The sequence below is a fragment of the Amborella trichopoda genome, chromosome 3 (genome assembly GCF_054954075.1).
Source record: "Amborella trichopoda isolate Santa Cruz 75 chromosome 3, AtrichopodaSantaCruz75HAP2 v2.0, whole genome shotgun sequence".
In the NCBI taxonomy this organism is placed as follows: domain Eukaryota; kingdom Viridiplantae; phylum Streptophyta; class Magnoliopsida; order Amborellales; family Amborellaceae; genus Amborella; species Amborella trichopoda.
The window spans coordinates 58,566,493-58,584,703 of NC_142338.1; the positions used below are offsets into that span (position 1 = coordinate 58,566,493).

At 36.2% G+C, this 18,211-nt stretch overlaps 1 protein-coding gene across 3 annotated transcripts; it reads right to left on the reverse strand.

The window, feature by feature from the left end:
* Positions 1-1,219: 1,219 nt before the first annotated feature.
* On the reverse strand, positions 1,220-18,211 carry CBP20 (CAP-binding protein 20). 3 transcript variants are annotated; one of them, XR_016051965.1, is made up of 10 exons: positions 17,981-18,211; positions 17,083-17,150; positions 14,389-14,612; positions 10,482-10,620; positions 10,323-10,359; positions 4,562-4,666; positions 3,664-3,721; positions 1,878-1,928; positions 1,613-1,707; positions 1,220-1,531 (listed from the first exon to the last, which is right to left on the reverse strand). XR_016051965.1 is itself a non-coding variant. In XM_088861728.1 (9 exons), the coding sequence occupies exons 2-9, from the start codon at positions 17,098-17,100 to the stop codon at positions 1,460-1,462; spliced, it is 741 nt and encodes a 246-aa protein (XP_088717854.1). In that variant the 5' UTR covers positions 17,101-17,150; positions 17,981-18,211; the 3' UTR covers positions 1,220-1,459. The 3 variants fall into 3 exon arrangements, 2 of the variants coding, with proteins under 2 accessions (XP_088717854.1, XP_088717855.1); XM_088861728.1 differs by lacking the exon at positions 3,664-3,721; XM_088861729.1 differs by lacking the exon at positions 3,664-3,721 and having other exon boundaries at positions 17,817-18,079.

Below are 18,211 nucleotides of genomic sequence, written 5' to 3' on the forward strand. Positions count from 1 at the left end.
TTGCATATATATGTATATATATATATATTGAGTTCATATTTACAAATGCAATTAAACAATTACCTCATAATCAATAATGCATAAATTGGATATTTTGAAGTCCCAATAATTATCTTATAAATTTCCTATGAAAAAGAGAAACATGATATTGCAGACTTTTCTCAAAAACAAAAGTAGAGATCTAAGTACCGACTAGGGAAAACAAAAGTAGAGATCTAAGTACCGACTACCTCGAATTTTTTTAGTTCCCACTAGTTTAAAAGACCCAAAAACACAAAAATTCTAATATATATTTGAAAGTCCAACTTCAAAACCACCCAAAACAGGCCTTTAAGCGGCATGAAAGTTTAACTTTTTAACCAAGCAACACAAAATGTATTTGGGTAATTCGAAAGACTAACTTTTGAACCACTTGAAGAAAAATGTTAGACCATACAAAAGTCCAACTTCTGAATCACCCAAATGCATAAGTTTTTGTCCTTTGAGTGGTTCAATTGTTGATTATCAGTGAGCTATCAAAGATTTCCAAAGTCACCGCCCGCCCAACTGAGCACGAATAAAAATACTAATGAATAGTGTTCTGGCAATTTCTTTGAATGAGAAGAACCGCAGTAAATTATAACCTGGTATTTTCTCTATAGAAGATACCAAAAATGGACAAAGGAAAAAGGAAATACTTATTAATGGTTTCCTTGCTATTTCTGGGAATCGAAAGAGGCTTCATTAGAATGCAATGAATTTGTATGTCAGCATGGAAAGCTCCCATTAAAGGAAGTTAATGATCATTTAATAAATTATGCTACCTCCATTAATATCATACCCTTAAGACCTTGCAGCAGTATTAATTAGAATACTGAATTACTGATTGCTATGGCAATACATAACCAGCTTTAAAGAAATGGCTTGGTTTGTTCAGGCTTTTTGGGACAAATTTCTAGGGCTTTTTTTTTTTTTGGGTAAGTACAAATTTCTAGGCTGAACCTTTGACCTCCCATACCCAAACTGATATTTCTAACGGTTTGGCACCGACTTTTGTTAAAGAGCCAAGTACCTTAAATACGTCCGGCTGCATATCCAAACCAGGAAAATGATAATTATGGTTCGTGCCATTCCTTTAGCCTCAACCCACTAAACCTGTGTCTATGTTACTGAGTAGGTATCTTATTTCAAATCTACTCGAAAGATTGCCAACCCACCAATAACAGTTTAACATTCAAAGGAAAAAAAAGGTCATCAATTTTCTTATTTTCAATTGTTCAATCTAAAACAGTGGCATTTTAGTCAACTGAGTGTTCAACTGATGCTCAATTTCTCACATCCAGAGGTCTATAAAAATCTTCTGTTCAAAATTAGGAGATGCTCATCAATCAATGTAGAAGTAAACAAGAAAAAGAGACCAAAACAAAATGTACCTTTAATCATACAAAAAATAAAATAAAATAACGCTACTAGAAGTGCCTTAACGCCGTCGACCACGGTCGTCATCATCATCATCTGAGTCTCCGCTCTCTCGGAAACGGGGATTCTTCTCCTACACATTTGAAATGTTGGAAGTTGAGGACTCACACCAACACAATTCTACAAAAGGGAAAAATTAAGATAAAACTATTACCAGCCTAGAATCTTGGTCGGATGTTCTGTCAGATGTTCTCTTGGATATCTCAGGAGCAGGTCGATCATCTTCCCGATGCCTTTTACGACCGGAATCTGATAGCAGTAAAGAACATGTCATAAACCATACATCTGCCTGGTTATGCATGTAAATCTAAACTCTAAAGTACAGGGATTGTTAAAAACACACACACACACACACAAATGCATGCACACGCACGCATATATCACCAAGACCAAGAAAGAACAGTAAAACATGTGTATACCCCTATGATAGCGATGTGAATTGCCATGATCGTCTCCACCATGTCTACCATCTACAACATCCATTACAGAGATAAGTAAGCACACTAGTATCACAATTGGTACAAGACCCGACATAGCAAAATATGATGCAGAAGAAATTCTACTAGAAAATTGACAGATACATAAATCAATAATACTTGATGGGTTCTAAAAGGTCAGGTTCAGATAGGGAAATCCAGGAAAACGTTGCACTCAAAAGATGGTTTTCTATAACTAAAGAAGGCAATAGCAGTCAATAAATAGGAAAGTTGTCTTCCACCAGGTCATTATAACCACCAATGGAATTCAACTTCATACTAAATTGTGATTCCCTATGATTGATCACATGATCCACAACAAAAATAATATAATGCCCCAGTGCCAAGTGTTATCTCTAGTCTGTACAAAGGCTAGTCGGGTTCCAACAAATTCATATAATGCTCTGGTTGACATACTATTTCTAGTCTGGTGTACAAAGGATAGTCAGATTCTAGCCAGTTCTAAAGGTATTATTTCCAATACAAGGGGAAGCTCCGAATTGTTTTGAGGGACCGTTAGGAGGTATGGATTCAACACAGCCCAGGGTAAAAACCTTGGCAGTTGATTTCTTTTTCTTTTTTTCTTCCTCGGTAGATGAGGTATTTTTATTTTTATTTTTCTTTAATTTTTTATAAAGAGTGAGTATTAACCATCAATTTGCTTGGTCAAGTATCACTTAGGGTAACTTCAAATTCATGAGATGGATTCAAGTATACTCCTCAGTGTAGTTTTGGAGCTTAGGAGGAAATTTTTTGTGGAGCACCCTTGGAAAATATTATATTAGGACCCCTAAAATAGAACTGATAAGCGACAGTTGCAAGTACCAAGGAAGGCCTTGTCCCCAAAAGACTACATTCTAATTGATCATCATCATCATCGAAGCCTTTTCCCAACTAATTGGGTTCGGATACATAATATTGGTCGGCCATTCTATTCTATTAAGGGCCATACCCTCAGTGAGGCCATAAATCCTTATATCATTTCTCATTACTTCCAACCATGTCCTTTTGGGCCTACTTCTTGCTCTTTTTGAGCCTTCCACTTGAACTAACTCGCACCTCCTAACAGGTGTTGTACTGGGTCTGTGCCACATAGGGCCAGGCCACCTATCTACTTTCTCTCATCGTATGGCCTATTACTGGTGCCACACCTAAATTCTCCTGAATATATCTGTTTCAAATTCTATCCCTTCTTGTCTTTCCACTCATCCGTTTCAACATACTCATCTCAACTACACTCATTCCATGGGTATGTTGTCTCTTGACTGCCCGACATTCTGCCCCATAAAGTAAAGTTGATCTTACAATTGTTCTGTAGAACTTACCCTTCAGCTTCATTGGTAGGAGGCGATCACATAAAATTCTGATTGCATATCTCCATTTTGCCCAACTAGCTCTAATTCTATGTGCGACAACTTCCTCAATATCTCCATCTTCTTGGATTATCGAAAGCACGCTCCTTTTGGTATTTTTTGGCCGTCAACCTCAATTACTCTTCGTCTCTACTCCTATTATTTCTTGGCCGTTTCGGGTCTCATCGATCAAAACTGTCATCCGTGAACTACATTCTAATTGATCAAATGATACAAAAACGTAGAAGAGCCACATGAACTAGTTTTTAGGATATTTAGGATAAAAAAAATAAAAAGAAGTCCATGACTTGTGATTTTCTCAAAGAAATAGAAGTTCATATTAAAATGTTAATCACATTTTTAAAGTTTAATCATACCTTTAAATCCTTGTGCACAAAAATCCAATGATGGATGGAAATGTTTTCCAACAGTCCACTACATTCAAGAAAGGAAAATGATTTTAGGAGGCCGTGGTTATACCCATAATAATGTAATTGAGCCGTCATTTCACCATGTTTTTCAAAGAGGAAGGCACCATAAAGGTCCAAAATCCCTTTCCTCCCACATCCAATCTCTTGAAGATAATTAGAGAGGGGGAAAAAAGAGAGAAAAAAAAGGTGGACTTGGACCTCCAAAAATGCTCTATCTCCATGCTATCCCAAAATCTGATGTAATCCACCCATTCCATTGGATGGTAGATCCATGAGATTTGGAGCTATTCAGGAGCTGCATATCAGTTTTTTTTTATCGGAGAGCAATTTGCAGGAATCTGGACCTTGTTCCGGTCCTCTTCCATGAAAAAGGATGGAAAGCAGGTGCAGCTGCAAGGCTTTATGGTGTAACCAAAGCTAGTCAATAAATGTAACCTTCAAATAGGAAGGAAAAATACAGGAACAGTGGGTAGGCACATTGTGCATGTGTGTGTGGGGGGGGGACGTGTGTGTGTTGCCTACATAACAGCACGGTTTCCCAATAAGTAAAAGCAGATGATTGATTAACAGAAGAATATATGAACACCCAGAGACAGAGAGAAGTGACAAGGCTGTATAAGAGGCCCAACTCAAAAGTTCTAGACCAGACTTGTGTTCAGGCTTTCATCCTGCTTTTTAGTTTTATCTTTTTGGTACTATCACGACTGCTTGTGAGTTGTGACCTAAGCCTTGTACACCCTTGTTTCCAGAAACAAGAAACTCAGCAAAGAAAATTATTTATAAAAACTTAGAAGTTCTTGTAAACACTAAAGGACCATTAAGAGTAATTTCTGCTAAAACTTACAAGAAGGGATAGCTGTTTGAAAGGAGCCCAAAGATCCTGCACCATAATCTACCAACTGCCTCTGTGCCTCGAGCTCCCTCTGTACTAATTTTCCATAACCTCCTCTATGTGATGATTGTCAAGAAAATCATAGAGTAACAACAAATTCTAATGAATGAAGGTTATCTAAACAACATGAGATGTGCAGGAGAATCAAGATAATAATGGACTGAAAAGATGAGACAAGCTGACTAAAATGAAACAATAAATTGTAAAATTCTCCATAAAAAATGACACCATCAGAATGGATGAAAACTACATGATTCAGCAAAACCTTCCGACAACAATTGTGCAGATCCCAAACTTGATGCTAAGCAACAAGCCTTGTATTCATTTCCTTCTAATCGTAAAATTCAAATAAGCCGACATCCAAGTTATTTGCCTTCATTGCGATCAACATAGAAGTATCTCCCTATTTCTTTGTCACATTGACAAGAATATCGAGGTCCTTTCACTTCATATAGTTCCATGGGTAGCATTAAATCTTTTCTATTATGTATAATCACTTCATAAAATGCCTTTTCTTTTCCTACTCAGAATTGCATAGATAGCACTAAATTTTCTTTATTACGTCTCATCACTTCATTGATTCCTTTTCTATTTCTTTCTCTAACCTCACTAAGTTATTATGGTATCAAAACGTACAGGATCCAACCAAAGGCTTCGATGAAGTACGAAGAATCTTGAAAAAGATGATGTTTTTTTAACTATTAGAATGAAGGTCGCCTTCAATAATCAAACATATCACATAATGTGAAGTTCAGTACAGGTAATTCAGGCTGTGCTACAGTATGAAAATATAAAGAAAACAAAATCTGGAATTCAGGAAGTTCAAATGATTGATGGATCGAGAATTTTGAACAGCAACATTATACCCCAAATTCCTTTATCGTCAAAAAAAAAAACAAAAAGTTTCTAGAATTTTAGAGGGACGTTTATAGCAGCCTTTGTTTTGCACCTTGTTAAATGAAATACATTTTGGGAACAGGGTGCTTCGCTTTGCTTTGCAACTTGCAGAAGATGGGCATATACAGATAATTCTCTATGCTAGAACTCTTTAAGATTTTCCTAAAACTATCACTTCCATGTTGCAGAACACTTCCAATGAAATGCAAGTTTATTTCAAAAATGAGAGAAGAAAAAGCCATTACAAATAGCAAAACAAGGCATTTCATCTTGAAGAAATGATTGGGAAAAAGGAAAGAAGAAAAAGCACAAAACAGCCAAAGATAAGCATGGCTTTTCTCTTATATCTTACACAGTGAGCTACAAATCAATCTATGTCTACTACAACTTTAGAAGTTCTAAAATCCTACAAAAACAGTGCCACTGGTGATCAACTTCTGTCAAAGCTCGTTCTCTTTCCTCAATTGGACCAACTTACCGGAAGTCAAAAGATTTTACTATATCGGGATAGAATTTGCATCCATATAAATGTGCACACATATATGCATGTGCACAATATAAACATTAAATACGTAATTCAGACTATGAAGCAACTGGAAACACTTCTGTTTCCTTGATATCGGTTTTCTACTCAGCCTTGCCCCTAACATTGCAACCAAGCTACAATGCAATCCTCATCTGGATTCTGCCAAGTTTCAATACTTACTTCCTTTGGGCTCATGGTGGGGTGTTGAGGGGGGTGAGGCACCCAAGATGAACATCTATACAACATGTGCAATCCAAACAAATATCCGTTGGTTTTCAGATTCACTTGTAACAAAATTCTGGCAGAATCTCTCATTGACTGAAGTCAATTGTCAATTTATATTTCAGGAATACTCTTGCCCTAAGTAAACCCTGAGGGTTTAGGTTTGGGTTGAGAGTTATAGGGAAAAGAATACTCTTTAGTTCAATTAAACCCCAAGGATTTGGGTTCAGAGTTATAGGGAGAGATTTAAACTTTAATACAACATAAATACAAGGAACCCGGAGGCCCAATATGACCTCATCTCACTTTCTTCGAACTGTTAAATGCCCCAACCAGGAAAAGTTCCCAAGATGCAATCGTTCCCAGCAAGCACACTCCTAGGTACAACCATCCCAATAAAACTGCCTTAATATCTCCGATTTGCACTCTCGATGATCTTCTAAAACTACAGCTTCTTTCTGATTTTTACCATCAAATCATTAGGGATTTCAACGCTCCTCAATTTGACACTAATTTTATCAAAAACCAGTTTACAAATCTTATAAAACCTTGTTAAGAAGTTTCATCATCATTGTCATCCAAGCCTTATCCCGACTATTTGGAGTCGGCCACATGAATTTTATTCATCTATTCTTCTCTATCAAGGGTCATACCTTTAGTAAGTCCAAAAGCATAGGTTCAATATTCATGATAAGATGTGGTAAAATTTTACGCTGGCTGCCACCTAACACAACCCAACTCCTTTACCTGGGGTTGGGACAGGTTAAGGGAAAATTTAAGGTCCTCACCCCTATTAGACCAACGCAACCTACCTTGATAGGAAGTTTTAATGTCGCAAATTCTCATAGCAACAATAGAGAGAGGTCTTCTCTATAAGGAATGTCCTCTTCTTATTTTTAAAACAAAAGAAGAAGGTTTTCTTCATAAATATACATATATCATATCCATCATCATTCGAGCTTTATCCCAACTATTCGGGGTCGGCCATCATCTCGCTTTACCAAGGGTCATACCCTCGGTCAGACCATAAGTCATCATATATTTTTTCACTACTTCTATCTATGCCCCTTGGGTCCTTCCTTTTTCCCTTTTAGAGCCTTCTAGTTGAACCAAAACACCCCTCCTCATAGGTGTGGTTTTAGGTTTATACTGCACATGACCAGACCACCTAAGTGTACTTTCCCTCATTTTATTGCCCATTAGAGATACTCTTAAGTCCTCTCGAATATATTCATTCCTAATTCTAACCTTCATTGTCTTGTTACTTATCCATCGCAACTACACTCATTCTATGGATATGTTGTTTCTTGACCACCCAAAATTTCGCCCCATAAGGCATGTTCGGTCTTACAGCTGTACAACCGTCCTATATAACTGCCCTTTCAATTTCATTAGTATGCGAAGATCACATAAGACTCCAGAAGCATAGGGATTCTCGATATAGGGTATCCAAAAATAATCGCTCTAGTACTTCTTGGACTTCAATCTTCATTAGTTCCAGTTTCTGCTCCTATTATTACTAAACTTGCATTCCATTTATGCCTTAGCCTGGCTAATTTTAACACCTAAAGCATCTCTCCAAATTTCTAACTTTGTATTTACGCGGTCTCAAGTCTCATCAATCAAAACTATATCATCCACAAGCAACATGCACCACGGGACCTCATCTCTAGTTAACTCGTTTATAACTAAAGTAGAGGTATAGGAGCAACAGTGACACCTGATACAGGCCTACTATCACTGAAAACTTACTTGTTTCTCTACTAGTTGACCGCTCCCTCATACATATCCTTAACCATATCAATATATCCCTTTAAGACTACTTTCTTTTCCATCACCGACCAAATTATCTCTTTAGGTACTTTATGATATGTTTTCTCTAAATCAATAAAGATCAAGTCAATGTCTTTTCTATTCTCCCTAAACTTCTTAATTAATTGCCTAAAGAGGCAAAAAAATGTCAATGGTTGACCTCCCTGGCATAAATCCAAACTAAGTTTTTGATACACATTTCATGTCTTAGTCGTTGCTCAATCTCACAGTTTCATAGAATGGCTCATAAGTTTGATTCCTTGATAGTTCGTACAATTCTATATGTCCTTTCTTTTATAAATAGGTATAACAATACTTTTCCTCCATTTATTTGGCATTTTCTTTGCTCTCAAAATCATGTTGAATAACATGGTCAACCAAAATATGCGAATCTCTCCCATGCACTTCCAAACCTCTATTAGCATACCATCTGGCCCTAAGCCTTTCCTATCCTCATCTTTCTCAAAGCTCCTTCCACTTCAGATATCCTAATCCTACGAAAGTATCTACGTGCCTCGGACCTCATTTATGTCAATGGTTCCTCCTAATGCTAAGCTCCCAACGTGGTCATCATTTAAAAATTTCTGAAAATAGTCTTCATCTGTCACCATCACCCTCTGATCCTCACTCTTAATACGATTAACATGATCTAGGTCAATTTACTTCCCAAATCGTACACATTATATGTAGGTGCAGGGCACCTAAGAGGCTCGCCTCGGAGTAGGTGAGGTCCTTAGACAGGTGCCCTACCTTATGTGGTCATCTAGGTACATGGCCTGCCACTTCTTGCAACACTGAGCACGACCAATCTGCAAAAGCACCAGTTGGACATTGATATAAAACAAGAATTCCTACTTTGCAAGACATTAGCCATGACAGAGATATGATCCCTTTATATCGTGTCCATTGTCACTAGTGTCTCTATCCAATGCAGAAAAAATAAACATATTCCTCAGCTTCATTTCTGATCTTTCACCTTGATGATGCCTCACCATGGACTTCTTAATGCGATGGAACCGACTCTTCCGCTTGCAAAAACCATTCCTACAGCCCATTGTTGTGCATTCCCATCCACTGCTTTCGCAGACCCTTGCATCTACTATATAACTTAGAAATATTTTTCCTTCTTATTAATGAATCAAGAATCAAGGGTAGATTTCAAGATTCGTCATTGCATGTATCTGGTACATTTTATGACAAGTAATTACAGGGATGGGATATGCACAAGGTATGGAGAGTCATTCCCAATAAGTTAGCTTCCAAATTGACCACAACAAATACAAAACAAAATATCTACAGGAGTACCAAAGTAAATATGGTATTTTATAGCATCCACATGATGTGGACACTTGAATGCTGCACAAACACCCTTCAACGGTTCAGATTGAAACTAGCCACTTCTAAGAGCTTCAAGGTAATTTTGTTTTTATTTTTTATTTTTCACAAATATTATGGAAATAAAAGTGGGGCATAAATAAATCACGACATGGCGAACATGATAAAAATATTAAAAAAAACATTTTGAATAAAAAATGACCAAAATACCTTTGGGGGCATTTTGGTCAATTTTTCTATTCAATTTTTATTTGGAGCACACTATAAAAATGAACCTACGTCCCAAATTTCAGGTAAAGAAAATTTTTAAATAAAAAATAAAAAATAAATTTTTTTTAATATCTGGCCATTGGATATGGCTTAGTTCAAAGCAAAAAAGTAATGTATATAAAAGTTTCTCTCTCTCTCTCTCTCTCTCTCTCTCTCTCTCTCTCTCTCTCTCACATATCAAATCCAATCTTTCTTTCCTAGCCACAAACATAGGCCTCTCTCGCTTGCTCGCACATGTCCCCTAACACACCAAACTAGCCCTCTCTCTCGCAACACAGAGCCAAATCCTATTAGTCTCTCTCCACATAGCCAATACTACGAGTCGCTCTCTCCTAACCACAAATAGGGCTCGCCTTGGGCCTACCGCTGCTGTGTAGATAGAGAGAAACTTAGAAGCGAGCTTATACACATACTTCCAACACCGACATGATGCAGATGAAATACTTTCCCATTAATTATATAAATCATATGGACAAAAAATAAGTAAGGGATACTGCTTTTAGACATATATCAATACTTTGCCAAGAAGAAAAGTATAAAAGCAATTCATGGCGTCAAGCAGTGGCAGATAGTACAGAATCATATATACAATTTGAATAGCACGATTAAATCAGCTCATAAAGTGGAACCAAATAGAGAACTTCTAAAGGATATCAGGATCGTAATCGGTGCGATACTCATCTCGGACCTACAAACAAATAAGTAACAATCAGATTAGATGTGGCTGTGTTCATCAGGTGATTAAAAACAAGAGATGCATTGCCAAAGCGCATAGAAAAAACTTAGTGATTATCACAGCTCAACACTTACCTGGCCTCCACTTCGACCACGACCCCACTGCCTACCTTCTTGGAAACCCCAATCAAAATCAACACGTATTGGACGGTCATCGAGAATAGTTCCACTTATATATTTTACAGAGTCTTCGGTATCTTCTCTTGAATAGTATCTGACATTCACATTATTACACTCGGTGAAACAAAAATGAGTCCGAAGAATGATCAACAGTATGTATGTTTTCATGCCATAACAGGCGCCCTAGCAACTAAAAATAAGATAAATACATTAGTCTCAAACAAAAACATGCATAATTCAGAAAGTGGACACAACAGCCACAAGAACAGTAGTCTGTCACAAGAAACACCAAACACATGCATCAAATAGTGTACAAAGAGCAAGACTCCAAGTTCTCCATGCCAAGGAAGTTCTCAAGTTCATAAAATACTTTTCCAAAAAGCAGATTATCCAGTAGATAGCTAAATAAAAAGAAGAATAAAAAAGTCATTCCAAAGAATAATCAACAGTATGTATCTTTTCATGCCATAACAGGGGCCCTAGCAACTAAAAATAAGATAAATATAAAAATATCAAATAAAACATGCATAATCCAGAAAGTGAACAAAATAGCCACAAGAACAGTAGCCTCGGTCAGTTCACCAGTTCATAAAATACTTCTCCAAAAAGCAAATTGTCCACTTTCTAGATAGCTAAATAAAAAGGAGAATCAACCGATACAAAAGTGGCGGGAACTCAAGTAACAATTCTGTTTACATGTAAGCATTTTGGCATGCATGGAAGACTAGAATTTCAATTTTTATTTCTTAGTACACTTACAAAAAATGCTAAATGCATCACAGTTCATAAAAACAGATAACTGCAACTTAATTACATTGAAAAAAGCAATTTCCAAAGTAGATGAATGTGGCAAACCCCTAGCTTTGAAAAGCACATACATTCTTGAATAGAAAGAGGAAATGAGAGGCCTTTGGATCTGTTACTAATTTGTGACGTGGAATCAATGTATTCAATTTCAGGCAATGTTTCAAAAATCAAACAGAAGGTCAAACTTGAAAGTAAGGTCAATCTGTCACCTCTGATTCAATTGGTTGGTAAGGTTTGAATAAACTAAGTACATGTAAACTTTCACCAGTTCAACCAGCTGGTTTAACCTGGTTGGTCTCATTTTCTATCATGAATCCTGGTTTTTTAGTAAAGCAGAGTGATTTTGGGCTGGGACCCAGGTCAAACCAGTTGAGACACAGGACAGGAGCAGGGGCATGATTGAAAAGGACATGATGAGAGGCTTGGGAGTATCATCAGAACTGCACAAAGTATTTGGTAGCTGGGATTTCTGAAAGATGAATGTTAGCTACAAGAGAACAGCTAAACACTAACATTGTAAATCATAATCTGGTACAAGGTTGGTAAATGGCTGCCATTGGGGGGCCCTTGGCCTTCATACCTTCACTTTTTTATCTTCTAACTCCTATAATCCTGAGATATATCCCTATGCTTTATATTTTTTTGGTTTGCATTAAAGATCTCTAGATGTTGTTGGTACATTGTGAATGATATTGTTAGCCTTACTCTCAAGCTAGTACCATATGGACATTAAACCATTTTTTCCACATCTTTTTCATTGGTAATAAAGCAGGGATACCTATGAAACCCATGAATTCTTCATAAATACAACCAAGTTCTAAATCTCCCTCCCTCCCTCTCTCTCTCTCTCTCTCTCTCTCTCTCTCTCTTGCACACACACACACACACACATATTGGAGGTGGGGCATTTGGCCTTCAAACCTTCTCGTTTTTATCGTATAACAACTCCTGTAATCCTGAGATACATGCACATGCTTTATATCTTTCAGTTTGTTTTATAGATGCTGGTACATTGTGCATGATGGTATTGTTTTCCTCACTCTCAAGGTAGCACACTATGGAAATTAAACCATCTTCTCCTATGGATCTTCCCTACCTGATGCAGATCAAGACCTAGTTGATTCAAAATTTAATTTTATTTCTAGATATGTGGATAGACTTCTTATCTATTATTGGGGTTAATTTCTATGAATTATCGCATAGAAAGGTTGAGAATTATCTATAGGGAAGGAAGGAATAAAAGGAGGATGAGTTTGTTTCAAAGATAAAGACTCTAGTTTTATTTTTTTAGCAAGTCAATCTTTCATTAGGAAAGCCATCTTTTTATTAGGAGTTACATTTCGTCTTTAGGTAATCTTATCTTAGATAGGAAAATAAGAACATAGAATAGGTTATCTTTTTTGAAAGATATGTGAATTGTTTTTAGGAGGATTTCTATCTTTTTAGAGAAGTACGTGAGATAATAGGAATAGAAGACTTGAGTTATCTTTTTAAAGAAAAGTAGAATAGGATATTGAAGGGGGCTTTTAAAATAATGTCAATGTAATGGAAGCTTAGCTCTTGTTTCGTTTCTGAAGAAAAGGAAATTAACATAGAAGATAGAAGGGTTTCTTCTCTTTGTTTTCTTTTGATGAGGCGTGGTGGAGGTCTGGGCTCCCCTCATAGTGCTCCTTTCTTGCGATCTCTTCTCAATTGTTTGTTTTCTCTCTCTAAAACGCAGTTGTATTTGCCGATTGTTAGCTACTGGTAATTACAGCTGCGTTAGTTGGTATAAGAGCTTAGGCTTTCTTCAATAAAAAAGCCGTTAAACTACAACCAAGCCTACGGTTTGTTGATTTTGGTCAAGTTTTGCCAAATCAGCCTAGAAGTCGATGATTTTAGCGAGGTTTTGTTGATTCTCTACTTAGGGTATGTAATTTCGGCAAATCTATGACAGCGAGAAGGGTTTGTGGAAAGGGGTTTTCACAAATCTACTTCGTAATCTAAGAGAAGAAGAAATTGCAAAGGCAAGTTCAGCCAATCGTGATTAAGGCAGTTAACAATTGGCAAATACAACCACGTTTTAGAGAGATAAAACAAATAATTAAATAAGCACAATGAGGGGAGCCCAAACCTCCACCATGCACTACCAAAAGAGAAAACAAAGAGAAGAAACCCTCTCTCTCTCTCTTTTATATTAATTTTCTTTCATTAAAAAAAAAAACAAGAGCCAAGCTCCTATTACATTGACATTCTTTTAAAAGCCCCCTTCTCACTATTCCACCCTTTTTTTATAAAAGATAACCCAAACCTTCTATTCTGATTATCTCACGTACTTCTCTAAAAAGATAAAAACCCTCTTAAAAATAATTCACATATATTTCTAAAAGGAAAACCTATTTTTTTGTTCTTATCTTCCTATCAAGGATAACATTACCTAAAGGCAAAATGTAACTCCTAATGAAGAAATAGACCTTCCTAATAAAATGATTGCTTGCAAAAAAGATAAAACCAGAATCATTATCCTTGAAACAAACTCATTCTCCTTTTACTCCTTCCTTCTCCACAGATAAACCTCAACCTCTCAACCCTTTTATGCAATAATTCCTAAAAATTAACCCCAATAAAAGATTAAAAGTCTATCCAAATATCTAAAACGAAATTAATTTTTGAATCAACCAGGTCTTGATCTGCATCATTCCCTCGCAAACACACCCCCTTGTGTGCACACACATGCACACATGCACAATAATATTCGGTATGGATTTGTATGCCCCAGGAATCCATCTCATGGTCAACAACTAGAAAAGGCAAACTTTTGTTTCTTTTTTTTTTTTTTTAAGCATGAAACAACAACCTTGTTATTATGGTACAACACTTATGGGTTCAAACAAGTGAAATCTTCCATTGGTGTCAATTTCCAACAAACAATGTTGGACGAGCAATGAACAACTAACTTACAACGGGAGACTTTGTAATCGTATATTTTTAAGATTTAACATTCTAGTTCTAGAAAAATAGAAATCTACAACTTTTGAAACTTCAATAAAAAATGAACAAAAGGAGAGTGTCTTACACGACAAAGCAAAATCCACATGGTGTTTTAGTGTTCTTATCCAATCCCATGATTATCTTCTTAATCTCCCCAGCTCGAGCAAACAGTTCATAAACTTGCTCTTCAGTTGTGTAGAAGGATGTATTGCCAACATAAACAGTTGTGGAGACTTGGAGTGCATGCTCAAATTCCTCTTGATTTCCAGGAAATTTTCTATCTTTATATGCAGAAAGCTTGCTTAGGTCCTAGAAAAATGATTATTCGTAAGATATCCTGATCAGTTTGGAGAAGATATCTCAAATGCAGGCGCTTAACATGGTCTTTATAGGCAAAGAAAAAAAAATCCTTATAGAAAGAAAGGACACACTAGAACTAATTCATATTAAAAATGCAGATTATATTAGGAAAAAATATTGAGAAAAAGACCAGTTTTTGCTAACCAAAATAATTAAGAGTAAAAATATAATAAACAAGACCATGAAAAACGTTGTCGCGTATGAACAACAAACAACAGACAAGAGGCTGCATACATCATGGAACTATAATAAACAATAATATCAAGACCACTTAGATCTTAACAGTCAACACACTTTCTCCAGAAGAAAAATAGTTCAATGCTATCTTGCAACTCCTAGCTTGAATTCTATAAGACAAATTAACACACAGTAACTTCAGCATGAAGATAGAAAATCACTGATGATAAGAACTGAGGAAAACCGAGCTTTCCAACAATACTGGCCTCGCCTCCTTTTGATTTCAAGATGGGCTTGAAAATGCCCAAATTCCTTAAGTTTTCTCAAACTACCCTTTGGGGCCTCAAGCTTGCTTTTCTTCTAGTGTAGCCCTTTTGGGTTTGTTGGTGGGTCTTGAAGAGGAAGATTTTCAAAGTTCCATGCATTTCTTCCTCTTTTGTCCTTGAACTTTCATGGACAAAACCAGTTAAAGCACCAGGAAGACAATGTTGATCACAAGGGTGAAATTCACAAGGGTGAAATTCAAATGAAGTTAGATAAAGAGATAAATGTAAGAATACACATAAAAGAAAAAAGCTCGAGACAGAAGGAAAATCAATGTTCCATATTTGTATAATTCAGTCTAATTATTACTGAACTACGTTATCTATAAAAAGTGAAAGTAAGCACTAAGTATCGATGACATATCAAATATGCCTACTTTGGATCTATACTTGAAGAAAGTCAGCAAATTCATTTCTACAACTTCTTTAGTTATATAGTGGTGTCATAAGTATCAAGTAAGGAGATCAACAAGTGGCGTCAGAAGTATCAAGTAAGTAGATTAACAAGTGATTATGAATTTCAAACCCTGGGCATCATGTAGGAGACCAATAACATTAACCATCTCAATCATATGAAAGAGGAATAAAGTCATCCACTTTTCAAGAATGAATCCATCTTCAATACTTTCAGTTTTAATGACTTCTTAATTATTTGTACCTCATCACCCAGGTATGATAGCATAACATGATGGCAATACATCAAATAATGATATTAACTCCTTCATTAAATCAAGTGTTGACATCATAAAGCCAATACAAAGCATTAATAAAATTTTCCATAATATTGAAACTTTTCCATAATATTTGATTATATAACCAAATATTCTAGAAGTCAAAAGGACTTATATATGAAAGGTAATTTGCAAAAATATGTAAGCCTTTGGCATGACTCCAACTGAGCAAGCCAAAACAGGAATGGTTATCACATAATCCAGCATGCAATTTCATTGATCCATATGTGCTATAGAGAAAAGGAGCAATCAAACATCAAAAGAAAGTCATGCATATGCTACACAAGAATTTCTGCATGCAAGATAATGGCCAACTATTTCCAACACACCCTCTCATCCCTCTCAATAGCACATATTGGTATCAGTATTGTCAGTTTCCCCCTCTTCACTCCAAATCAAATTAACCAGGGAAGTTCATACTGACAAAATATATATTTTCAAACGACCTTTGTAAAGAAAGAAAAATTCTGAATACTGACAAGAATATTCGCACCTCATGTCATTTCAAGTTTTGAGTGTTCACACACATAAAGAATAATTAAATGAAACATTATCTTATATATTATAATAAATGACAAAACTGTAAACATAGCCATGAAAAACAACTAGGAAGTGACAATCCCCAGAAATGGGAGTGGCCATTAGATGGAGTTAACATAAGTCCAAGGATTTGATTTCCCCCTGGTTCGGATACCAAGGCACATTTTGTTCAAAAGGTAGCGGCCACACACAAAACACAGCAATTTGAAAGTGGGTTGAAAATTGGTATTTTCAATTTTCATCTCACTCACAAAATGGCAGTGTTTTGTGAGTGCACCCACTCGGGTTTTAAAATAATTCTAATGAACCACTTGAACCATAAATAATAGTGCCAAAGCATGTTTTGTGGTGGCATGCAAATGAGACCTTAGTAGTGGAAAGGCAGTGACTATCAAGAAATTCCAGTACATTTGATTTTAGACAAAAGTGTACATAGCAAAGGTTTTTGAGCAAGTGAATCCAACAAGGGCACTCTTGATGAAAAGACGGGTAGGTAAGAAAACAGAGAAAGAAAAACCAAATATCATTTGCTGCTAACATTCAGAATTCAGTCAATTATGAAGACAGTTACAATGAATTCTACATAACCATATCTAATATGCAAAACCAATGTTGGGTAAGGGAGCCTACTCTAAAATCAAGAAATACCTTAAACAAAGAAGCCATTTTTGCTAAAGCGTTCCCTTTAAGCTCCCCAGAGTCAACAAGTTATAGGCCTGTTTGTAAAACAAAGAAATCCCAATTATGCAATTGCAAATAGCTTCCCAGAGTCAACAAGTTATAGGCGCGTTTGTAAAACAAAGAAATCCCAATCATGAAATTGCAAATAGCTCCCCAGAGACAACAACTTATAGGCCTGTTTGTAAAACAAAGAAATCCCAATCATGCAATTGCAAATAATCAAAGTAAGCACCACATTCTTAAACAACTCAAGACACATTAGTCGCTCAAAAACCATGGAACTATTAAGTCCTTCAGTGAGTGCTGGAAAGGTAAATTAATCAGAAAAACATACAGTAGAGAACACAGAAAACGTATACAACAAAAATGAATCCCACACTTCATAACAGAAAATATAAGTTAAAAATATAAGTTATTTGGTCAGCATACACACGGAGAAGTTAACTTACCACCAGTTTGCCGCATTAAATTCGGGGAAATGGATATGTGTGTGTGAGAGAGAGAGAAAGACAACAAGTATCTCAATTCAATTTCTAGACAGATTAAGGGAAAAAAAATAAAAAATTCCAAAAAGAGAAAAAATCCCAAAAAGCCATACTTTCACAGAAACATATATGAACAGTACAGAGTGAACCTTACCACCGAAATACAACACATGATATGAGTGTAAAAAAAAACCAGTTTAGAGAAAGAAAGCTTACCCAGTTAAAACCCTAGATCACCAATATCACATAATCTCAATATTAGGCAAACCAAAGGAATAAAAGGAGACATGGCATGTTCTAAAGAGCTTCAACCAATCCGAGCAAATTCAAGGATTAATGGAAATCAAAGAGAAAAATAAGGGTTTTCGTGTGAGAAGCACCTAGGCGAGGAGTAGGCTTTTGAAAGCACATCTTCTCCTTCTCCCTTTGTTTTTTTTTTTGCCCTTTCCTCCCTTCGACCGGTTTTTCTTGTTTCCCAATTAAAATACCATATTTCTCCTTTATAACGTCAGTTATTAGGAAATGGGAACGGACCACCCCCTTCGTATTTTAATAAGGCAAAAGTTTATACGAGGTTCCATCCTTTAAACGTAGAGTTACGGATGTACCTC